This window comes from Haliaeetus leucocephalus, unplaced genomic scaffold, assembly GCF_000737465.1.
Source record: "Haliaeetus leucocephalus isolate CR32 unplaced genomic scaffold, Haliaeetus_leucocephalus-4.0 Scaffold51, whole genome shotgun sequence".
Lineage (NCBI taxonomy): Eukaryota > Metazoa > Chordata > Aves > Accipitriformes > Accipitridae > Haliaeetus > Haliaeetus leucocephalus.
The window spans coordinates 757,782-783,266 of record NW_010972487.1 but is presented as its reverse complement, the minus strand read 5'-3'; the positions used below and the strand labels follow the sequence as shown (position 1 = coordinate 783,266).

Here is a 25,485-nt window from a genome sequence, read left to right as displayed (position 1 = left end):
AGGGAACGTTCATCCAAAGAGAAACCTTCTCCAGAGTGTTAAGGGAAAGAGTTTAAAAAATAAACACAGTCATGCAATGATGAAAGCCTTGCACAGCTAATTGAATAGGATGTAATTCTTCTCAACATTAAATACATTTACTTGATTAACTTTTATATTTCTGTGTTCACTATAATACTTCTAAATGTTGGCTTAGATGCTGTCTTAACAAAGATAGAAAAAGTTCTCCATATTTCACAAGCACATACACCTCCGCAAGCAATATTAAGTGGATTCTGGCCTTTTTTTTTCCCTCTCCTTTCTTTCCATGCCCTGCCCGCCCCCCCCCCCCCCCATTTGTGGACAGCTGGTTCCAGAATGGAACGTGGATATGACTGTTATTTCTCAAAGACTGTTGCTAGCTGCACACCTCTTAAATGTCAGTCCATTGCAACTAAGTTCTAGGAAAGGTGTGTTCAGTAGGAGGGGTGTGCTCAGTTTCTTGTTTGAAAGATGCATCTTACTTGACATTTTTAAAAAAGATTTTGGATGCTTTTTGTTGCTATTTGGGGTATTTTTTTAATGGGGTTTACTTGAAATATAAAATTAGTCGAGGCCAAATTTTCAATTGATAAGTTACTTTGGGTATGTAATTTACAGGGGAAAGAGACGGGGTGGGGGTATGGACTTCTGCCTTAAGAACAAACAAGCGTTTATAGACCTGACATATCAGAGACTAAAAGGTAGGCTTTCACTCCCTTCAAAAAATTGGGCTTTGAAGTTGTTTTAAGATGGATAGAGAGAAGCAGCAAGTTGTTTATACGTGAATAAATAAATTCTATACCTGCATTTAATCTTGAAACAAAATACTTAATTTTACTTCTAGGCACTTGACATCAGTAGTCATATTCTCCAGTACTTCATGTGAAATCTGATTTTGTTTAAAATCAGATTCTTAATGAGCAACTGGTAGGGCCAGATGTGAGAAAGATACTCAACACTTTGGAGTCTGGAAAAGCTCGGAGCAGTTTTTTTACTGCCTGTGTAAGACTAGGTGTAACCATCCAAAAGCTCATTATATTTGTGAGAAGAGATACAAGTGGTCTATTCTTGTTTCTTTTTTTACCTTGGCCCTCCACCCCCAATAATGTAGTAGGTGCCAGTAGAGTGTAACCAGTATTTCTTTAATAAATAAAAAAGGCTTTACATTACCATTACTGCTGGATTATTGGCACACTTTGCGTGTTTGCATGAAACATATCTGCTTTAGCTTTTCTATCAATTTTTGTGAGTTTTGGCTGGCTTCATTAAATTGGATGGATTTGTTGACAGCAGATAAGTGTCATAGTATCCTGCAGAGTCTAGATACTACTTCTGAACTTCGTGAAAGAAACTGTAATTTTTTTTCTAAGAGAGGACAAAATAAAGAACATGTAATACTCTAAATTCTTAGCTAGCCTGTCATTCATCATATCCTCATGAAGTATGAGCTGACCAGCAGATGGCAGTTTAAAGAAGCCTGTGAAAGATTTTGAAGGTGTTGCTTTTATCGTAAGTTCCTTCTATCTTCCCTAGAGGGAATTCTTTCTGTAACATCCAGTGTCAAAACAAGCTCAGTTGCTGGTTATAGCTACAACTTCTTGTGTTTCCAAGGCCTAATAATGCAAGTTATAATAATGCAAGCCTTAAGTTTTGCTCTTTTTCTGCATATTAAACAGTATATTTTTTTCTCATTACCGATTTGAGGCAGATTTGTTTTATCTGCATTTTTCAATGGGTATTAGCATGTATACACAGTGGAGAAAACACATACAATTCTTAAAAGGTAAGGTATTTGATTGAGAAAGCAGTCATGAGACACATACAACATGCAACTAAAAAAGTACATCAGCTCCACTTATCGACCCTGGAGTCTAGTTGTCCTACAGTATACAACCAAAATATTCTAGACACGCTTACTGAAGGTAAAAATAACTGTCTTTGAGATCCTAGGAACAGGAAGGAGGAAAGGAATTCATGTTATTTTAAACAAACTACTGCCCTAAAGAAAAAACAGTTGAAGCTAACCTTGCAGGTTGTTAAACAAAATCAGTGTGCTTCTAGTGTTTTATTCTAGCTTCCTTCGAAGGTAATTTTCTCTTCAAAACAATACTTACGGATAATATAATACATAGTGCCACTTTAAATCCTCTGACTTAGCAGACAGTTGTTTCCTGTGTTTGTTTCTGTATGCCTATAGATTTTTTTTTTTTTTTTCTTTTTTTTCCTGTTTCAAAGCACCAGTAAGCAGTCAGGGGTACATTTTTGTGGAACACTGCAAGTAATTGGACTTGTTTCTTGTTAAATCTCTGCTAAAGCTTCTAACAATTGAAATGACCTGCATTGCCCACCAGATCATACGGTTTTGTTACGATGCTTCTACTTTCACATGGAAGAAAGTTCTAGGCTTGACTCTTGTTCTTTGGCAGCACGTTCTGTGTAGAAAATTAAGTTTCTTATGTAATGATTCTCATCTTGTGTATTACTTAGGCTTCAGAGTGCAGAGAATCTGTTTACTGAATGTTTACATGATGTAGGTTTTTATTCCAGATCCCCTACCAAACTATCATGAGTTTCTGTAGGCAATTTTATAATGTTTTAAAATGTTCTCAGAGTTTAATTAACTTTCCAGGCAAATTCAGAAATGCGTAATAACCTTATCTGAAACGTCTAACTCCTGCTAATAATAAAAATGAAACTTGTCCCAGGCCGTCTTTTTTGCTATTATAGTACTGTGTACACTTGTGGCACCGCATACTTAAAGAATTTATCTAGTCTAGCAGTATGGGCCAAAATATCATTCTTCATTCAGTTCAGGAATTCTTATACTGAAATAAAGGAAATGTTAACTGTAACTCAATTGGCTCTGTCAGTTTTTCTGTCTCCGTGTGGGTGCACGATAGATTGTCTTTTGAATACAGTCTGATCTGTTGTTTGTATGTTGCTTATTGACTTACTCTTACATAAGTTGTGCTTAGATTAAAAAAAAAAACAGCCCTCTAGCCGCTGAGATTTTGTTAATAAGAAAAGAAAAATGCAGTTGGGGTTTGTGGAAAGCCTGAAGAGTTTGCTTATCAGAACGTGCATACTCCAAGGTTTCTAGAGAAAGCTCTTAGCCAGACCAGACCACTTCCTCCTGGATGACGGTGGTGTAGCAATCACTGACTCTGAAGTCATGTCAGGAAGTCTGAGCTTGTAGCAGTGTCCTTAGTTTTAAGCAAAGTGGAACTCAACAGCCGACAGCATTCAGAAGTCATGGAAACATGCTTCTGAAATGCTTCTAAAAAGGTGCAATGTATCTGTTAAAGATAGCAGATGACCTGAGAGAGGATGCCACTTTATCCAGTGAGTGTCTTAAGACAACTGAAAAGGTGGTAGGTCACTCTTTGTGGGCCCTTTCTTTTATGGATCCCACTGATCCTGCTGTGGAGGTGACTTGCCTACCAAACAAAAACGCAGAAGGAAATAATTTTCCGCCATGCTTTGTTTTCATTGTATTTACCGCTAGCTTTAAAATAAGTATACTTAGTGGATTTTGTTTCAATTTGATGTTCTGCAGCTGGGATTATAAAACAAGAGATGCTTGAGTAAAACAAGGGAAAGAGGGAGGGTTAATTTTTTTTGCCCTTTAGTTGTTTTTATAACTGTTTAAGCACAATGCGACAGAAGAACACCGTTGTCTTGAATATGACTAAGACCAAAGCTTGTATTCTTAATGCTTAAGAAGTGCTGTTAAGCAAGCATATATAAGACATGGTTTTATAAGACTGAATGAGTTAATAAAGTGAGTTTTCTGAGGAATAATTTTTTTTTAATGAAGATAGCACTTTGGTAGCCAGAAAAGTCTGAAAAGGTATGCGACTGGTGGAGTAGTAACTGTTGGAGCCCATTCCAGTGTGAGCACCATAGATGCATAAATATAAGCAACTTTTTCACTCAAAATTTCCAAACTCATTTTGAACCTTCAAACACTGGGCAGGGAAAGCTTGTCTGAATTGGATCTAGGAGAGGAGAAGTCCTAGTGAAGCTGATAAGCACAGAAGCGTGAATGTTGTTCACTGCAATTGCTAACACACAGTGAATAGTATTTGAAACTTGCTTCTGCTCCATGAGGCGTGAGTTTTTGCCTTAACAAATACTGATGTTCTAGTCCTTTAGGACATCCTTTAGCCAGGAGGTACTTACAGGGAAGGAAGAAGACACCACCACCCCACCCCCAGGATAACATTGAGCCAGCAAAGATCCCTTTATAGATCATCTTTTAAAAGTGTAGACTTAATCCTAAGCCTAAAACAAAAAGCATGCTTAATGGCCAGGTCAACAGCTGATTGAGTGCCAGTCTTGACAAGGAGAACAGTTGCATTTTATGTTTTTACTGTGGTAACTTCTTCAATTCTTGGGCTGCAGATTGGATGAGTACAGCCATTTATTTTTGGACCTAGAGTTTCTGAACCTCTTTTTTCTTGGAATTACAGTGTAATGGTTTTGCTGGCACTGGTATTTACTATTTGATTTCAGAGCTGTCTGAAAGGAAGTAGAAAATTTTAAATGGAAAAAAAATTTCTTTCCTCAAGTGGGTGAGTGGATGAAGCAAATGTCCACATAATTATTTCACTTCATCCTCACCTGCTTCTTCGAAACACAGCATCATTTGAATTTTTAAATTCCAGGTTATCCTATCTTGTATTGTGCATCAGTATGGATTGAATGCCAACTGAGAATATGTCAGTACCTTTTTTTTTTTTTTTTTTAATAAGTGAAATTTCAACCATCCATATGTGGAACTAACAATACCATTTGCAAAGTTCACCCACGTGGTTCTAGAAATACGCAAGCTGACGGTACGTACCAGCTTGCATCGAATTTTTTTTTTTTTTTTTTTTTTTTTTTAAAGCCAGAGGGAATGAAGAATTGGCTCGCATTTCTGCTGAGGTGTGTGGCTGAGACTGGAATCAGGTACCTGGTTGCAAAAATGCTTAAAAAGCTGCAGACTTGAACTCAACATTTAGATGTACTGAATGATGTGAGAAATGTTTCCCTATGTTAGTGCTTATCCTTTCACCTTTGAATGCTTGAACTGGTGGTGCAGTGAACTATGCAGTTAACTGAAACACAGTGTTACAGCTGAGGAAAATCTTGCAGTAAGAAAAACATCTGAGAAGAGCTTTTGTACACGATGCTTCTGTCAAATCATCTTCCTGCCCCCCACTTAATCTTTTGAGAGCTTCAATCAAAAGACAAAATTAAGAATATATAAACTTACAAAATGCACATAGCTGACTCAATTTAATTCCTTTTAATACTCTAGTGTCTTAAGTCTTATTTTAAATGTATGGAGTTGCACACATTTCCTCCTCTTTTCTTAGACTGCCTAGCAGCCTCCATCAAAAACAAATTCTTACTCAACATAATCATGAGAAGGAAACTCCATTATTCCACAAACAGTCCTTGCATCTGTATGCACATTGTATATCCCTTTTACACAAAACAGGTGGAAGTAGTTTAGGAAGCAGTAAAAAAAAAAGTAAATCTCATCCTTATATTTAGCAAATGAACAATTACCCAGTATTCAGTGGTGGTTGCTGGTGTAATCTGGCTTTATACGTCAAATATTGCAGTATGCAAAGCATCTTCATTCAGTTAAGAATTAATGCTGAAGATTGCTTTTATAAGCGTTCTTACATAGTCTTTCTAAAAATAGGTCAATGTTTGAAAGAATCCGTTAAACGCTCGTTTTTGTTACTGTGAACAGGGAATTTTAGCATATAGTTCAAAAGAAAATTAAAAATACTTTGGGGATATGAAGTCTTGATATGCTGATTCCTGTACCATTGTGGGTCTGAGTAACTATTGCCAAAAAAAAGTTGTAGTAGTATAAGATGCATGATCAAAATACGTTGAGACGAGTAGACCCAATTCGTAAACTAATGACACATTGCCACGATTTGTATCTTTTCACAGGTAAAAATATAATAACGCAAAGAATTTACAGAGATGCCAAAATTTTGTCCCAGTTTGACTCACTAACTGTTTTTCCAATAACAAAGCTACAGAGAACTTGGAAAAATGCAGTCACATGTCCTTACATGTTCCCTTCAAGTTGTATGTGTGCGAGTAGTGAATAATAACTGATACCTGTGGGAAAGGAAAGATTGCCTTGGAAATCTGACCATAAATTTGTCACTTCTGCAAGCAACTGTATTCTAAACCTCATTAATCCCTGAAGTAAATTCTGGCCCAGCCTAAATGAAGAGCAAAGCTCCTCGTGCTTTGGTTTTTAGGCCAGTTTTTTTCCCTTTCACTTGTGTACGCAGATGTGCCGTTTCCAGTAAAAAGAGCTGGATTTTATTTCTGAGATACCACCCGGTTGCTCAGTGCTCAGGCAGTGCGTTGTGAAAGCCTCTACAGGCAAGTACTCGCAAAATAATGTTGACGTTCAATAATTGCAGGAAATGGGAAGGAAAGCCTGACTGATGTGCAAAATGTAAAGTTTGATGGTGCTTGCAATGATACTAACTTCAGCAGAAGAAGGGTATCTTCCGTGCATTGGTAATTGCTAATGAAAAGTGGAAGTGATTATAGAGTTCGGGTACCATTTCGTTGCAGAAACTTGTCACTTGCTATAAATCTGAAGCCTTGCTTTTTTTCCCCTACATTTGCACTCTTAAAAATAGTACTTTGCCTTTATGAGAAATAAGAAATTACTCAAAACGTAAACCAGAATAAAATAGCAAATGGGCAGTCGCTACAAATTGCAAATTAACAGGTTTTGCCACTAATCTAAATGTTGATTACTTTGAACCTTGGCCTGAATATCAGAAGAGTTAATTACATGCAATTTACTTTGCTATGGAGATTATATTACAAAAGGACAAGACAAGCTCTGGCACGATCACAAGGGAAAGATTTATGTCTGTAACTTAAGAATTAAGGAAAAAAAAGCCCCAAGAACCTGTGCTGATTTTTATTGAATGCTGTGATTTGGGCACTTGTATGTGAAGTATTAGACCTTCCGTTACGGAAAGTTGTGTTAAACCACAGAAGCGTTATGTTTAATTTTAGAGGTGCCTGTGTTTCACGTCAGCATGAACTGATTTCTAGCAATCGTCTTGTAAATCATCTTTAGTTAGTGACTGTTAAAAGGTATTTTTATTGCAAAACTCAGCCGTCCCCTTGGTGAATCAGAACCTGTTCGTGCCGCTACAGCTTGCTTGGGGTACAAATAGAGTTTTCCCAACCATCTCGTGCTGTACCTGTCATTAGGTTGCAAGTCCTCTCTGAGAAACGTTAGATGAAGGTTGTCTCCGCCTCTTCTACACGGGCCTGAAGGGATGGACGTTCGTTTTTCTTCCCCGGTATTTCCATCAGCTGTTCTGGGCTAACTTCAGGAGCTGAGGGGTTGAATTCTGGCCCTCTTCACAGAGGGGAGCTTTCCCAAAAGATGGCTGTGTAGAACAGGGGTTATTTGCAAAGGGAGATGGCTGGTAGAGAGTGTTTTGCCTTCTGCAAGATAAAAATAAGAGAAGATTAGGGTCAAACTCCGCATTATCCTGAAGAAAGGCTTCCCTCTCTTATAAGAGGTAGTCTGCTAGCCTCCCCCTTTATTAGCCCCCTGAAATTAGCCAGTGTGAAATCCCAGGTGGTGGCAGAGTGGATGGGAGGCTGTTGGACGGGATGGCTAAACCTTGGTGGTGGTGGTGGTGGCAGGGGTCAGGAGATGCGGTCTGCAGCAGGCAGCAGCCTCCATCAGGCGGTAGAAGCGTATCGCCGAGCTTCCTACAAACGTATTGATTCTTGGGAGTTGCAACAGCCGTCGGCGGGTATCCAGGCTTGTCTGTCTAGCGCAAAACTGGTGGTTAATAGAGCATTTGATTTGTGAAGTGTGCGAGGTTTCTGACAGCCGTAAAGGAGAGATCTTGAAAGATGCTCTCAGTCTGGTAGCCATACGGTTGATGAACTGAAGGTATTTCGTTCACGCTATGTGTGTTGGTATTCATGCTTGAAATCTGGCATTAATCTATAGGTGGGTGTAAATTGCCAAGTTTTGTCTTGAATGGGCTGATAGAATTTGGGTTTTGTGGTTGCATTTGTGATGTAGGGTTTGATTCTTGCCAGCGCTGCTCCTTTTTGGCTCAGTAACCGTTTAATTTGAATGAAGGGCTGGTGCATTAATTCAGAGGCAGTAAAATCTCAGTTCTGTAGGAAAATGGTTGTCAACCTGTGGTTCACAAATGGCTGGGATTTTGTGACCTATATCTAGGGGGTTTCTGAAGAATTGTCATCTGCCAGTAGGGTTACCTTTCCATATAGAGGCCTGCATCCTTCCTTTGAACATTTTACGAGTATATAAACCCAAGAAAAGCTAGGAAACCATTGCTTTGAAACAAACCTTATTCTCTTGTGACTGAATGTATTTGTCACTGGATGCGTTCTGTTTCTCTGCTCTGCCTTCAGAAGTAGTGAGCCGGGGGAAGAAGAGTGCTTTCCTCAAGGGCAAGAATGTATAGTTTTGCTGCTGGAAAGAAGACTATCTTAGCTCTTAAGGCGTGCCGCACAAATGGTTTTTCTCGGGATTTTAGGTGTACTTTTGGTGTGGGGAAAAGATGGGGGACAACCATAGTGTCAAGTTAACATAAGACTGCTTAAGTAGAAAAGAAATTATGATCTAAGACCTTCCTGCTTATTTTTTCTTTTTTTTTCTTTTCTAAACATGACTAATTTTGGCTAGTTGAAACAGGAACATAATGAGGTACAAAAAACGTTAGAGCAGCGTGCTGCTTATACTAATTAATGTTTCTGTGGGAATAGTTTAAACAGAAATAAGCATGTGTGTAAGTCTACTTAAACCATAAGGGAAAATGGTTTTGTGTGTTTGCCAAACTCCCACACTACCTTTCTTTATCTGCCCCTTCCCAGCAAGAACTGGCTGCTCCTGGCCATGCACTCAGGTTGCATTTGCAGTTTACTATTTCACAGCTCCTTCCAGGGGACAGAGATTTCTTGGTACCTGAACAAAGCAATGATTTTACACGCAGTTTCTTTTAATCGCTTCTAAAACAGTTGGGCCGAACCACCAAATCACTCCAGTTGTAGAAATATTCATATGTGAATTGTAGGTACAAATCACTTTGATAGTAGGCATTTGCACAGAGGAAATGCATTTACACCCTTGCAAATAATCTGGAAAAAAAAACCCAAGCAGCCAACAGCTGTCAATCTGATCCAATTTACAAAATATTTTTAGACATGGTCAAGGAAAGCAAATGTTAAATGGAGGAATACAAGTTAGCTGGCAGCAACAATGAGAAGTAATCGCTCAAAACCAGTGTTTCTAAAGGGATTTTGTAAAGACTAATGCTAGGCCTGGTTCAGCTTTACATTTTTCTTTCTGATTTCAAAATAAATCAATTCTAATAACTGTGCACATTACGTGGAGATTGGCTGATAGGGACGTTGCACGTAGCAGTCTCCATTACTTGGTAAGCTGGGCCATTTTTAATGAAATATGTTTTACTGTAGATAAATATGAGATCGTATGTCTGAAAACAGAAAGCAAATTCTTCATATAAAGTGGGGTGTCTGTACCCTGACAAACGGCTATTGGCAAAATGATCTCTTGAGTACTGCGGCAATTTACAGTGACTTTCCGTGCTGTATTGAAAAGACTTAGGGAGATCCTTACACGGCAGAACAGAAGCGGTGAAGAAGAGTACCACATTGGTTTGCTTTGGATATTGTAATTATGAGACTTGTAAAGGGCTATTGCCTCCAGTTCTCATGCCTGATTTTTAAACAACCTTTTTAAAGTACAGATAAGGTTTAGAGAAAACCCACCAAAATTCTCTTGATGCTGGAAAAAGTTCCTTAGGGAGAAAATTAGAGGACATTCTTGCTTACCGGAAAGGATTGTAACGGGCTTAATTGCAGCATGCTTCCACAGGAGGAAAATGTCTGATTCCAGAGGACTTTTAATATAGCTGAAATACCTGGAGAATGCAACATCAACTGTGAGTTGCAGTTAGACAGCTCAAAGGGACATAAGGCAGTATTTTTGATGGTATGTGTGAATAACCATTAGAACAAGCTCAAAGAGAAGTGACAGGTTTCTTTTGCAATTCCGAATTGTGATGCTTTCCTGGAGAATGTACTTAGTGAAACACAACTCACTGAGTACCATCTGGGGGCAACAGTATGAAATTCTGCATCTTCTGGTGTAACGTGAGATAAGATAAATGACGCCATTGTGTATTCCCTCCCTAAATTCTAATGAACTGAAAACTGCCCTGTATTTTCCTTTAAATATGTTACTTGGGTTGGGTTTTTTAAAGTAAATTATGAATCTTTTAAAAAATCCTCCATCTTCCATACATCTAGATCTGTTATATAAGATTTATCCGTAACAGGGCTGTCTTCTGTAGTATTTTGAATTCATTGTTGGCTATAACGTTCCTTAAACATATTCAGAAAGCCACATTTTTCTTTCTTCCTCTCTTCTATATACTGTTCCCACTTTCTTGGAGAATATTTGGGTCAGAGGCTTTCATATGCAGCTTGAAGTTTACCAAATTTCTTTCTAATATTAACTGTTAGTCTCTCATAAAACATGTATTCAAACTTTAATCAAGGGATTTGAGGATATCCCTGTGTGACTGGCTAGGCACTTCTAGCTAACTGTATTACAGAACTGAGTAGAAATAAAATGCCACATTACAAAATTTTGGTGTTTTGGTTTGGCTGCTGTTGAGTTGGTGAGGCTGATTGTTATCTAGTCCTTTTGATGAGACTTCCACAAATGCATACTCTGGTTTTAACCAAGCTTTTTTTAAAGGTGGGCGAAACAAAACCGAAAGAGTGTGCCTAAATCTGCTAGTCTGAATTGCAGTCTGTTTGCTTCCTTCAGTTGCTATTCTGTACAAAATTGACCATACATGACTGCTTTCTCTAACACATATGTTTAATCTTCAGATCTCCGATGGCCAAGGAGATGAGCGGTCAGAGTCTCCCTATGAAAGTGCTGATGAAACTCAGACTGAAGTGTCTATATCATCCAAAAAATCTGAGCGAGGAGCAGGAACAAAAAAAGAATATGTGTGTCAGGTGAGAGATGTTAGCTGGGGCAGCGAGCCATGTTTTCTAAGGTTTCCTAGAAAAGGTCTTTTTAAATATGAAAATGACAGTATTAGGCCAGAAACAGGTTTCTCATGTGTGTCTGAGGTGTCTGTTAGTGATGAGGGTGCCGTGCCAGTAAATGGAATTCTTCATTCCTAATTATTTTTTTCCTTGACCTCCAATAAGTGACTTAGCCTTTCTGCTTGAGTTTCCAGATCTCCAGGACAAGCATAATTTGTACCTCAGAATTAAGTGCATGAGTGTTGCCAGGTAACTAGTTAAATGATTGAGAAGAGCTGCTCGCTTATCTGTTAATAAAGAGCAGGAAGTAAAACCCAGTGGGTTTTGTGCTTCTGCGTGCAGCAGAAATTGCAGGGGTGCATTGGTAGCAGCGTGCGTGTGGCATGCTAACTGAAAGCAAAAAGCTTTCTCAAACTATTCTAGAAGAGTTCTTAGATTATGAAATGATAACACAGTACAAATGGACAGATCAGATTTGTTTCCGTGAGACTGGGTGAGCAGTTTTATTTCCATTTCTTGCACATAGTGATGATGAGGTTATATCTATCTTTAAATGTTGGCTAATCCCTTAAATTCCGCCAGCATTATTGTTTGGTTCGGTTTTAGTTATGCATGTGTCATTGCTAACCACTCAGAAGTATCATTGTGCCACCTAGATTAATTCCCGTTTACCAAGGAAAAGGAAAATAAGGATGCTTTTTAACCCTACTCAGATGCATCAGTGTGCTCAGGGAAAATTTCTTAAAGCTTTTTTCTTTTCCTCTTTTGTGTCAGATTGTATTTACTCAAGAACGGTGGTTCTATGAGTGATATTTCTAGCGGTTTAATGATTCTTATTACCTGTTTCGACAAGCTAGGGCATGTGATGGTGTTTGTAAAATTATCTTGTTAAATTTGATTTCAACAACGGGAAAAGAGATTTTGAGGAGCAATATATGAAAAGGAATAAAGAAAACAGTTTTTTCCACATATGAACTTTTCTTTAACATTCAATGCCTTTGTGTTGTAAAAGCTGTGTGAAAAAACAGGTGATCTCCTGCTGTGTGAAGGACTTTGCTATCGAGCATTTCATGTAAGCTGCCTTGGGCTCTCTGGAAGACCAGCAGGAAAATTCATTTGTAGTGAATGTACATCAGGCAAGTTTGTCCCTTTCTATTAATAAAAAAAAAAAAGTTGTAGTTTTCCCATACATTGTTCTAGGAGATCCTCCTGGACAGAGTATTTATCTTTGGAGAAACCATGTTTATCCTATGGTGCCTGGCAGGGTGGGAGTTCATGTAGTACTATTAAGTGTGCCATGTTTTAGAAAGCTCACTCTGTTTTCAGTGAGAACTCTCTTGCAACTTGGCTGATTTAGTCTGAATTCCATTGCCTTAATAATTGCAGAATATTTGCTCTCTGAGTACAATTAAAGATTAGATTTTAAGTCTGTCACAAAGAATTAAGAAATCCTAGAAAAAAAACCCAGCAACTGAAACGTTTAAGTCCTTTTTCAGTCCTTTGTGTGTCTGTATCAATCTTTTGCTTTTCCTATTAAAAGACTACCTTATTGCTATTAATTTCATTTGCTTTTAATCCTATAATAACTGCTTGGAAGTTCTTCATCTTAAAACTTTACATAAAAGATTTGCATTCTTGCTTATAAGCTCAGTCCAGTACATGTGGTAAACCTTGTTGGAGCAAGGCTGCTTCAAAATAAAGCTGTTCCAAGCGGTCCAGAGAGAAGATTAGAGGACGCTTGTCTTTGGTTTGTGGACCTACTTCAAATTTCACAGGATCACAGACAACCCATCATCCTATTTCATTGCTTTAAAAAAAAAAAAAGAAGAAATTCACAGTCTTCCTGGCGTACTGAGGCTTATAAATAAGAACGTAAAAGCAGATCAGTGAGGCTTTGGGTGTCGTTGTGTACACTTCAACTGCAATGGGTTTGCATTGTAACTTTATTTCATCTGTATCTGAGCAGATTAGTATGTGACACTAAAGAGTTAAAGCAAAAAAGATTGCTGCATCAAATCATAGAATCTGATTTGAGTTTGTTTAAAAAAAAAAAAAACCACAACAAAAGCAACTCCCCCGTGCATAATAAAATCTCACAACAGAAGCATTTTAAATTCACGTGTTTGGATGAAAAATTAGTTACATTATTTTTATTACTTTTGCCACTAGGTGTGCATACGTGTTTTGTGTGTAAAGAGAGAAAGGCAGATGTGAAACGCTGTGTTGTATCCCACTGCGGAAAATTCTACCATGAAGCTTGTGTGAAAAAATTTCATCTTACTGTGTTTGAGAACAGGGGGTTTCGATGTCCTCTCCACAGCTGCCTAAGTTGTCATGTTAGTAACCCCTCACATCCACGAATTTCAAAAGGTAGTTTCATTTTACGTTTCTATGACTGATCAATTAAGTCTGTGTATGCTATGTTAAGGTAAGGAATCTGTCCATTTAATAGCTGCTAGCTGCAATTTTTCAGGCATGCATGGACTATTGATTGATTCAGAATTTAAAAAATAATAATAATTGAATCATTTTAGTCAACATTAGTATTTACTTGTGTTCTTGTTTTTTAACTAGCTTTCAATTACCTATAGTTAACCATGTTTTCTTCTCCAAAGAGGATGAAATCTCAAATGCATGTATGATGAGGAGAGACAGGCTGAGCACAGTGAGGGCAAGACCTGTGAATGTACAAATACTGCAGCAAAGCTCGCCGAATGTGGAGACATTTGATTCTGTGCATATTTTTAGCTTTGGGCAACATCTGTAGACAAAATTGCATGACTGAGGAAAGCTTGTCTACCCTGGTGTACATAGTTAAAGCCTTCACATTTAAATATTATAGTGCTTTAAATTCAGTGTAGGGTTCTTTAAAAACCTTTGTTAATTCAGTGTTGTTGCTAAATGCATATATGCAGACTGAAAACATAACTGGTATATTTTTGAGTGTTTATAGGCTACCTCAGGCAGTACTACTATTTTTTAGGTCAAATAATAAATCAGTTTTGTTCAAAAATAACATGGCAGTGTTCTGCTTTTGCTAGGAAAGATGATGCGTTGTGTTCGCTGTCCTGTTGCATACCATGCTGGAGACGTTTGCATTGCTGCGGGATGTGCAGTCATCGCTTCCAACAGCATTGTTTGTACGAATCATTTCACTGCCATGAAAGGAAAAAGTCATCATGCGCATGTCAATGTGAGCTGGTGCTTTGTGTGTTCAAAAGGTAAACTGATGTAAAACTCTTTTCGTAAATGCAGCATCAAAACGTTTTATTCTTCAATTTAAATTTTATTTTACTAATCTGTTTATAGAAAATCATTAGAAATGTGGCGTATTAAGTCAGGTTCTGTTAGATATAGAAATAACTTCAGATTGGCTCGTGCTGCTTCAAGTTTTTGAGTATCCTTTTTTTGCAGATATAATTTATTAAGAAATGTTTTTACTTGGACTTTGTCCAGCAACCAGAAGCCTGATTTAATTCTTTACCAGAGACAAATAATGAGAAGCATTTCTCTACTCTTTCCCGTGTTGAATGTACTGAAGCTTTTTGTATTTCTTTATCGTTAATACATAATATTAAAACATAAATATTTTAAGAGTTGCTTTTAGTTTAGCAGCAGACAGTAAATTAAATCAGTATTAGTCGTTGCTGGGAGTGCCACTAATTAAGGGTGTTTTAGTTTATGTTGTACAATAAATTTATTTCTTACTGAGAACCACAAAATGCATAGTGCTGATTAAACTGTAGCAGTGAAAGTTTACCTGATTTGTTAACAAATTAACATGCAGCATAGCAGCTTTTAAGCTGCAGCAAACGTTCCACTTGGTAATTCATGGAACAAACTAACAGCCTCATTCCCTCTCCCCCCAGGAAAAAAAAATGAGAACTCTGCTGTTAAAATTTTGCATACAGTGGAATATTAATATATATTAAACTATGTTAAATATATTGTAGTCATTAAAGTAAAACAAAGTAATTATAATTTGCGGTGCACTATTCTGGCTTTTTTATCGCTAGCTTGCTTGTTATGTTGTATGTATTACTAATCTGAGTCTGCCAGGCATTCAAATTAGTAAGGATCTTTTGGGTTTTGTACACAATGAAACAACATGTATTTGTTGCAGGCCAGCATGTTTTAACTATTTATTTTCTAACTGAACCTACCACATGTGTATTGCACTGCTTTGAACCTGGTTGGAATGCAAAACTTTTATTTTTGTCTTGATGTTTTTCAACCTTTTTTTTTCTTTTTTTCTTTTTTTTTTTTTTTTTTTCTCTGAAGGAGGAAGCTTGTTGTGCTGCGAGTCATGTCCTGCAGCGTTTCACCCAGACTGTTTAAACATTGAAATGCCAGATGGGAGCTGGTACTGCAATGACTGCAGGGCGGGAAAGAAGCTCCATTTCCAGGATATTATTTGGGTTAAACTGGGAAATTACAGGTCTGATGAAGGGATTTATTCTGTTTTACAGTACTGACATGTTTAATTAAGGATCATACAATTGGTTGCTTCTGTCGGCCCTTCTTGCTGCACATATATTTCTCATTCCTCTGAGAACTAGGGACCACTTGCAAAATTCAAGTTCAAAGACTCATAGCTTCACTGTTGGTTTCGGCCAAGGCATTACCCATACAGGACTCGTCCTAGTCTTCTGACATCTGCTTCCAGTGTATGAGCCTTCAACCCCTTTTGTTTCAGAGATCTCTTCAAATAATTAAGCTGGTATAACTTGTAATTGGCTAAATTACTACCTTGCAGGCTGGGAGATAAGTCACTCAGGTTGTCAGTGTTTTACACTTCATTGAGATTTGAGTGAGATAAAGGTGGGTGGGGTTTACCCTAGAAAGCATTAATAGCTATTATCGGCTGTCTCTTGATCTTTGACAATTACAGTGATTGCAGGCCTTGTTAAAGATGTTTTTGCTAACCAGATGCAAGGAGCTTTATGTGTGTGCTTATTTTGCAGGCTGTCAAAAGTCCCACAGATTTGACTGTCAGCCTTTCCTTTTCTAGTCCTGTCTTCTCCCATTGTCTAGTGAGTGGGGGGAGGAAAGGATTTTAAATCCACTTAGATCTTGGAAATAATAATCAGTTACTGCTGTTGTCATGGTTTAGCCCCAGCCAGCAAGCAAGCACCACTCAGCCGCTCACTCACTTCCCCCCCACCCAGTGGGATGGGGGAGAAAATCAGGAAAAGAAGTAAAACTCATGGGTTGAGATAAGAACAGTTTAATAGAACAGAAAAGAAGAAACTAATAATGATAACACTAATAAAATGACAAGTCATAATAAAAGGATTGGAATATACAAATGATGCACAGTGCAATTGCTCACCGCCCACCGATTAACGCCCGGTTAGTTCCTGAGCAGCAATCCCCCCCAGCCCCACTCCCCCCAGTTTATATACTGGGCATGACATCACATGGTATGGAATACCCCTTTGGCCAGTTGGGGTCAGCTGCCCTGGCTGTGTCCCCTCCCAACTTCTTGTGCCCCTCCAGCCTTCTTGCTGGCTGGGCATCAGAAGCTGAAAATTCCTTGACTTAGTATAAACACTACTTGGCAACAACTGAAAACATCAGTGTGTTATCAACATTCTTCTCATACCTAGCTCAGAAGCATAGCACTGTACCAGCTACTAGGGAGACAATTAACTCTATCCCAGCTGAAACCAGAACAGCTATTTAGGGTGATTTTGTTAAACTGTCTCTTGCAAAAAGAGCTTGACTGAAACGCTGTATTTTTTTATTTGTACTTCTGTGCTAGATGGTGGCCTGCAGAAGTTTGCCATCCGAAAAACGTTCCCCCAAATATCCAGAAAATGAAGCATGAAATCGGAGAATTTCCTGTGTTTTTCTTTGGTTCTAAGGATTACTATTGGACGCACCAAGCACGGGTGTTCCCTTATATGGAGGGAGACAGAGGGAGTAGATACCAGGGGATCAAAGGAATTGGAAAAGTCTTCAAAAATGGTACGTAGCTATAAGTAAACAAAAATAATCTCGTGATATGCATGCTTTGCTTTCATCATACATAGCCTTGGGTCTGTTTTTGTACATTACTAACTCTGAATGAAAGCATTATTTTCATGGCTTGTAGAAGACTAGCATCTAATGGGAATTATTTCTGATGCTTTTTAATTTCCAGAAAGGAAATGATGAGTGTAACTGGGAGACAGAAAGGGTAGGATTGATACATTTGTTAAGAGCATTAACACTCCAGAAGCATTCTTTGCAAGAAAATTGAATGGTGGGACGAGGAAGTAGAAGGCTATTCTTTGTTTAACACACACGGGAAAGAGCAAGTCAACTTGAGGGAGTAATCCTCTTTCTAGCATTTCTGTTGATACAACAATCTTTTTTAGCTTTGCAAGAAGCTGAAGCTCGATTTCGAGAAATAAAGCTACAGCGAGAAGCCAAAGAAACCCAAGAAAGTGAACGTAAACCTCCACCATACAAGCATATTAAGGTAAAGTTTGAGGAAATTACATTGGATACTCAAAGGTCTAAGCCAGCACTGGAGAGGAAGAGCCGAGTGGTGAGATGGGGAGGAGAGGTTGTAATGATGTGCTGGTGACTGTGCTTTTACAGTTATGAGATGATGAAATTTTGCTTCCATTGGAACATCTAGCGTTGCAAAAACAAATTAACAGTATTACAGTAACCACTGCAATAACTCTTAGAATAAATTCAAATGTTTTAAAGTGATATTTGAACTATTTTAACGTATTGTGCAGGTGAACAAACCTTGTGGTAAAGTGCAGATATATACTGCTGACATTTCTGAGATTCCCAAGTGCAACTGCAAACCCACAGATGAAAACCCTTGTGGCTTTGATTCTGAGTGCCTAAATAGGATGCTGATGTACGAATGCCATCCACAAGTTTGTCCAGCGGGAGAACGGTGCCAAAACCAGTGCTTTACAAAACGTCAATACCCTGAGACAAAGATCATCAAAACCGATGGGAAAGGTTGGGGTCTGGTCGCTAAGAGGGACATTAAAAAGGTATGAATCATTCTTGCCTAGAAAAGAATTGGTGACTTGTGATGTTGTTTGTGGGTTTGGTATATACTTTACTAGTGATACCTGGTATCTTTCAGGGAGAGTTTGTGAATGAGTATGTTGGGGAGCTGATTGATGAAGAGGAATGTATGGCAAGAATCAAATATGCACATGAAAATGACATTACCCACTTCTATATGCTTACTATTGATAAGGTAGAGTATGTTACTTTTTTCCCCATTGTTTAATTATAACATTATTTTGATCTCTTTTCCTTCTGTTGATCACCTTCGTATGACACTCTGCTACCTTTGAAATTCCAGTTTTAAATATTTGCGGTGTTGTATCTTCTGTGCCTGCTTGCTCCATTCTATATATATAATGCATCTTATTAGTTCTAACTGCGTAATGTAATAAAGTATATATTAAGCTCTATAAATTGTGCTTTGTTGCTTGAAATCAAGTACGGCAAAAGTATTTAACTGCCTAGTCTTAAAAGGAAGTATGAAGTTTTGGGAAATGGTAATGATACGGGTGAAGGAATTACTGTTAGCAATCCTTTTACTAAAATTTCAACAACAACAAAAAAATTGTCACTTGAGAGTGGTGTGGAATATAGTTGTGAGGCTGTGTCCTACATTGGGCATTTAATCTTTTTTGCAACTATCTGTCCCTTTCTTTGTTTACAGCAAGACTAGGCTTGTGCTTTTGTAGAAACTCTTTTCTGAAAGCACTATCTGCGTTAGTAGCCAGCCAGCACTCCACAAATTGATTCTGCAGCAAATTAATCCAGCACATTAATTAATGCAGCATATTAATCCAGCATCTGTGGTTCTGTGTGCACACCTCTGAGTATTTTGTTCCTGAGAAGGGGAAGAAAGGGGAGAACCCAGACAGCAGGGGGTATTGATAATATATATTATATTGCTTCATTCCCCAAACAGCTACTTAGGAGAAAAACAAGAGTTGGCTGTCAGTCCTGCATATTTTTTGAGTCCTAATCACCTTTCTTTTGCTCGAGACTGTACTGCTCCGTATTTCCACAGCTACTGTTTTCATTAGTCCTGTAACACGGGAGCTCCTGCACAGGAGTTATCACCTGAGAATGATGAAACCGCGTTCCTCTGAACACTTAAGTTTCTCACCCCTCTGCTAAACTGACATACAATGTCAGTGCATTAAATATCTGAACTGAACATGTGTTTGACTTGCCGTAGTTAATAAATGCTCATTGTGGTTCTATCTTGCAAAAATTATGAGGCTGAGCTGCACATGCAGTTAGAGTGGCTAGATGTATGTGCACATAGTCATGACAATCATACATGTGCGTTATAAAAATGAGTTAGAAGGAAACTATAATACTATTTCATAAATAAGCAAAGCTTTCTTAAGCAGCTCTGCAAAGGAACACAGTTCTGGCTATTTCAAGGCTTTATTTTATTTTGTTAATGTCTGATAGGTTTAATGGAGATAGAAATTAAAAGGTAACTGTGTGTAGGGATGGGATTTTTTAGTTTACCAAGAGCTTGTTTTTGTTTAAACCAGGCTGATTTGGGGAAAGCAAGCTGGTGAGAAACTGGTAATCTCTGCAAGTAATCATGCAGTGACTTGGTAAATATTGTAAAGCACAGTATTTGTAAATGCGTCACAGCTTTGTGAATGTGAAGTAAAAGGTAAATGGACTGAGTTTGAGTTTTGAGGCTTTCTGGAGGGAGGGGGTTCTTTAATATGACCACCACAGTGCTCACAAGAACACTTATCCTGCCGTGTGGCTACGATGGGTTCTGGGAAAATGTGAGCTAGAGCACAAGTATTGCTTTGGGAGTGTCACATTCCAGGCCACATGAGACACTACAGTTTTCAATACAACATATACCATCGGTTTGCTTGTGTGCTTCTGGGTAGCAACACCATGTCTGTTTTGAATGCAACTACTGAAATAATTTATGGAAATTTTTGTGTGTGTGTGTGAGAGGGGGAGAAAAAATGGCATTCATTCTGTTGCTCGTTTGATCTCCAGGACCGTATTATTGATGCTGGCCCCAAAGGAAACTATTCTCGGTTTATGAATCACAGCTGCCAACCAAATTGTGAAACTCTAAAATGGACAGTAAATGGAGACACTCGTGTCGGCCTGTTTGCTGTGTGCGATATTCCTGCAGGTATATCAGCTTATGTTGGTTTTGGTTTAATACCCTAAGTTAAACCTTTTGCACAGTTAATGAGTGGGATGGTCATGGATTAACTGATTCAGTGCAAATATTTTTGTAGAGAACTCAGCACACGGAAGAGATGCTTTGTGATCTGCCTTAATGTTTCTTAATAGTGAGTCCCATGGCTGCTTTTTGTTGCTTGCTTCTAAGGGAACACCAAAGACCCCTTAGTTAGTATCCTTGCATTCACTTCATGTTGTAGAGCATAGTTTTTGGTTTAGAGATCTCTAATAGTACTAATGCATCTTTTCAAGTGAAGATAATAAGCTTAAGGAGTGGATGTAGGAGGCTGTTTAAAAGTATGTATGTTCTGGTTTGTGTACACACATGCACACACACATATATCTATCTGTAGCTCTTTCTAGCTGTATAGATACATAGATATATATAATGTGTGTGTGTAGACCAGACACATGCACAGTTTTGTGAAGTCAAACCGATTTATTTTAAAATGTAATTGCATAGACATCATGCTGTGCTGGCATCTAGTTTATCATTGTCAGTGCTTATGAGCAGTAAAGAGGGGGAAAATCTTTCGATAATAGATCAGCAAGCAAGTACAAAACCAGAAGACAGATAATGAAACCTTTTTTTGTCTGTAATAATTTTGATAGACTTTGTTACCTTGTCCTTCATAATGAAAGGGTATGTCTTCTCTCACTCAGGGACAGAGCTGACTTTTAATTACAACCTCGACTGTCTGGGCAATGAAAAAACAGTCTGCAAATGTGGTGCCCCAAACTGCAGTGGATTTCTTGGGGACAGACCAAAGGCAAGTAATATATCAAGAGATTTTGAAGGTGTCTTGTCTACTAGCCTTGGTTTTTTTTTTGGGGTATGTGTTGGTGGACCAGTTTTATGTTATGATAAGGGTTAATGCTGCTTGAACAGAGGCTAGCTGTCCTCTGAGGAAAAAGCTTACTGTTTCCCTTGCTGGGAAGATGGAAACATTCTTTTGCCAAATATAACCTTGGTGCTAAAGAATACATTTTTATGCTGTAATAGTACAGCAGGTGATACTGGGTTTGGGAACACCTAAAATATTTTCTCCCACTTTCTCCTATGAGAAATTAATTACTTTGGGTCCTGAATAAGAAATACTGCTAGCTACTGGTGCTAGCTTCTGGAATCAAAAGCATATTAAAAAAGGGGTTGCAGAAGGAATAACCTTCCCTGTCCTTTTTGAAGTATGGGGAGGGGAAGGGTCATAGGAGCTAGGAACTGACTAAGAACGAGCCTAACTATAGTCAGTGAGATTGTTCTGACATTGCAGTTTATATTTCCCCCATCTAAACCTTAAAGTATGATTATTTTGTTAAGATTTGTTAAACAAAATTTAGTTGAACTGAAGAATAAAAAATGGTGAGTTTTGAATGATACCAAATTACATCAAGAAATGACCTGTATGATTCATGTCAGGTTAATGTAAAACCCATAATCCAGCAGAAGTTGATGGGGCTTCCTGAAGGGCTGGCATGGGAGTATGAGGGAAGGCACAAGTACATTGCCAAGAGAAAAAAATTTCACCTGTGGATGTAGAAAGGCTGCACCTTCATGCAGTCTTTCACACTGCTCAGTATCAGGCACTTCAGAGGGTAGACTTAAAATCTCCAGAATTCACATAGCCGGTTTTTGTTAAGGGATGGGCTTAGTGAGATTTCACATAAGCTGGTGATCAATTTACGGAGACAGCCATGAAGAAATGAAATGTTACAGTTCAGTTTTGCAGAGCTGTCTGCATTGGTAGATAGAATGGGCTAATTTTAAAGAAAGTAGGCAATGATCACTGGGGTGAGGGGAGGGAATGGTGGTAGGGATGTTGAAAAAACACCCAGAATGAATTTTGTATAATTTGGTGAAGGAGAGTTGAAGTGCAAGCAGCAGAATGTCAGATTGAAATAGGGATAAGGTTTGGTATATTCTTTCTAGCATTATGGGCACAGCTACAGTTCCTGAAATTCTGTGTCTGTTCCTCAAAGAGAAGTAGAGGCTGGTTTTAGTAATTCCAGCATGAGTATACACAACTGGAAGAGAAAAATGGATATTGAAGTGAAGTGATTGGTGGTGCAAAAACAAAATGAGGGTAAACTGGCCGCAAGTAGATTAGACTGGAAATTGGAAGACCTTTTCTCAGTGGTAAGAAAGTGGAAGAGCTTTCCAGTAGGATTGTAGGGACAAGACCTGGTTTCAGATGACTGTTCCCAAGGGTCAGTGTGGTTTCACTGTCAACACAGATAGGTGTGGTGAGGCATTGGACATGTCTGCACCAAGTCAAATTTTTGCCTGGCATGGTCTGCCAGACATGCCAACAGTTTTGCTAGGCTGTGTAATATTTTTCCATTGCAAAACTGGCATTTACAGATTTGCATCTTACTCTTTTAGAATTCTTCCACTAATGCCTCAGAAGAAAAAGGCAAAAAGACCAAAAAGAGAACACGGAGACGCAGAACGAAAAATGAAGGGAAGAAAGAATCTGAAGATGATTGTTTCCGTTGTGGTGATGGAGGCCAGCTGGTATTGTGCGACAGGAAATCTTGTACTAAAGCTTATCATCTCTCCTGTCTTGGTTTGGTGAAACGTCCTTTTGGTGAGTCAGCTTGCCTCTTAAACTTACGTAAATAAATAACTTGGGCAGGTACCTCACTTATTATTGCACTGAAACCTTGTCAAGAGTGCCATCTTGAAAACATGGTTTTCGTATGGTGAGAACTTCATTCATGCATCAAGTAGGAGCTCTTCTTGAGTATGGAGACAAAATTATGGCCTTCCTCCTGCCTCTCTGGCAAAATGAGCCTTTTGTTTTACAAGGTAATTGAGTACATCACTCCGTAAGAGCACTGTGGCCCTGTCACAGGAAAGTTGATTATATCTACGAAACACATGAAGCCAGTTGAGTTCAAGCCAAAAGAATAGCAATAGCATCTGGAACAAGGCGAGTAGGAAAACGTTAAAGGCAGCACACATCAGGTTGCAGTTCCAGATACCACAGAAGTTACCTGGTTCCAGTCAGCCATGTTAGGTGGGATATGAAGAAGTGAAGCAGGCAAAGCCTGTTATCCCAGAAACAAGTGAAACAATGACTGGTAAGATATGCTGGGACAAATGAGCGTCCGTAGGTAAAGCACACCAGCCGTCCCTGAGCAAAACTTGCAACAAACAGGTGAGCGTCGTAATGGTAGGCAGCAGTTGACTGCGTGTTTGGATACTCTACCAGCCTACAAGTTCTGTAAAAAGCTGTTGAGTAAAGCCTGAATAATTTCTTCTAGCTGGACTTGACTGCTGTATTTAAATGAGAGGATGTCAAGTCTGCTACTTACTGCTGTCAGTTGAGCTTTAGAAGTATGTTGTAGCATTTTGATTTTTGAGATTAGCCCCAGTAGTTGTCTCATCTTCCTTTGTCAGGAAAGTCGTGCGTTGTTCAGCTGCCAGAACACAAAACTTCTTTAAAAGACGGTGACGAGTTTTCCTCCCCACTAATGCACTCTTTGTTTTTGATGGCAGGAAAGTGGGAGTGTCCTTGGCACCACTGTGATGTGTGTGGCAAACCGTCTGTTTCTTTCTGCCACTTCTGCCCAAATTCTTTCTGCAAGGAACACCAAGACGGGACAGTACTAAATTCTATGTTGAATGGACAGTTATGCTGCTCTGAACATGTTCTCGGGGTGGATTCTGTTGAAACTCAGAAGACTGAGAGACCCCGCAAAAAACTGAACAAGTTGAAGCCTAAGAGAAAGCAGAGGAACAGATGGATGAGAGCTGAATGCAAATAGTCATGGACTGCAGTTTCTACTGCCAACACTATCTTGTAGATAAGTTGTGAATATGACCAGGGAAGGACACAATTTTACATATATTCTGTAAAGGTTACATGGGGGGGAATGTTTTGTTTTGTTTTGTTTTTATAAATCCACTGAGCCAACCACAGCAGTCTTCTGCTGCTTCTGCACTGATAACGAACTGCATAGTTCAGAAAATTTCAGGACAAACCAAACTTATTACTCAGCATTACAGTTACACTTGAATTGTTACGAATGTAAAAGGTTCCCTCCAAAATACTTTCACGTTGGAGGTAGGTTAAAATCAAACCAGGTAGGCGTAACCATAGGTTTTTGAGGTAGTATTTGTCAACCAACAGATGTTTAAAATAGTAAGTATATCCTTGAAAGAAGTTATTAGCTCTCGAGTCCTTTTAAGTAAGAAATGGCTTCATCTGTGGTCCCAATGAGATTTGCTTGCCTTGTGTGTTTTTGAGCAAGTGCTTGAATGCCATTCATGATCCAGGTGCGTATCTCACTATAACCACACACATAACGATTTGTTTGTGCTCTTATAAAATAGCTCTCCAATGATTCTTAAACAAACATGTTTTTAAATATCCTTCCACCAAGAAATACAGTGCATGGTGGGAGAGGCACACCCTGTATCAGAGAGGGGAAATCTTACGTTGTAAGAGATTTTTTTCTATACTGTTTTTTCCTGTATTTCATTCCAGCAAAATCGAAGTCACTTGATCTTGCAGAGCTGTACAAATCTGGATTTAAAGGGATATTGTCTTGCAATCTAGGCCCAATACTCCAGGATTTTTGTGTCTTAATAAAAATAAATCTTACAAAACCAATCATTTGAAAAAATTACTCGATTTTTTTCCCCCTTAATGTCAAGCAAAACACAGAGGCAAACATTTCTTTGGAATGCTTGGAGTCCAAGCGTTACAACTTTGTGAGAATGCAAAAAATGCCCAACAAGGAACAAAAAAAAACCCCATGAATGAAACAGAAGGTGAAACTTGACTGAAGTGCAAAAACTAAATTCAAAACAACTAATTAAAAGTGAAATAGATTTTTGAAGAAGCACGTAAGGAACAATTTTAATGTGAAATTTAGCCTGACTCTCTTCCTTTTGATAAAGTTTGTATGAAACTGGCTACTCGACTTGGCAGACTGAAATTATTCTTTACTTTTTTAGGAGCTCTGCTCTCGACTCTCTTATTGCCACTGTGTTGTGTCAGCAAAGCTGTTTTGAATTCTTTGCTCCCGTTAGGTTCTCACACTTGCAGTGAGATAAATATACAAGATTTAGTATTGATGGAAATAATATTAGAACTAGGAAAAAACGGTAAAGAA

General features: G+C 38.5%; 1 protein-coding gene across 1 annotated transcript in view; it reads left to right on the top strand.

The window, feature by feature from the left end:
* Positions 1–24,918, top strand: part of WHSC1 (Wolf-Hirschhorn syndrome candidate 1) — a 62,506-nt gene extending 37,588 nt beyond the window's left edge. Inside the window, exons 9-21 of the mRNA XM_010577338.1 lie at positions 10,984–11,115; positions 12,161–12,284; positions 13,318–13,518; positions 14,190–14,369; positions 15,430–15,586; positions 16,913–17,118; positions 17,511–17,614; positions 17,883–18,152; positions 18,248–18,364; positions 20,170–20,311; positions 21,028–21,134; positions 22,745–22,949; positions 23,864–24,918. Coding sequence (XP_010575640.1) covers positions 10,984–11,115; positions 12,161–12,284; positions 13,318–13,518; positions 14,190–14,369; positions 15,430–15,586; positions 16,913–17,118; positions 17,511–17,614; positions 17,883–18,152; positions 18,248–18,364; positions 20,170–20,311; positions 21,028–21,134; positions 22,745–22,949; positions 23,864–24,132 — 2,214 coding nt within the window. The 3' untranslated portion in view covers positions 24,133–24,918. The remainder of the gene's footprint in view (positions 1–10,983; positions 11,116–12,160; positions 12,285–13,317; positions 13,519–14,189; positions 14,370–15,429; positions 15,587–16,912; positions 17,119–17,510; positions 17,615–17,882; positions 18,153–18,247; positions 18,365–20,169; positions 20,312–21,027; positions 21,135–22,744; positions 22,950–23,863) is intronic.
* The last annotated feature ends 567 nt before the right edge of the window (positions 24,919–25,485 follow it).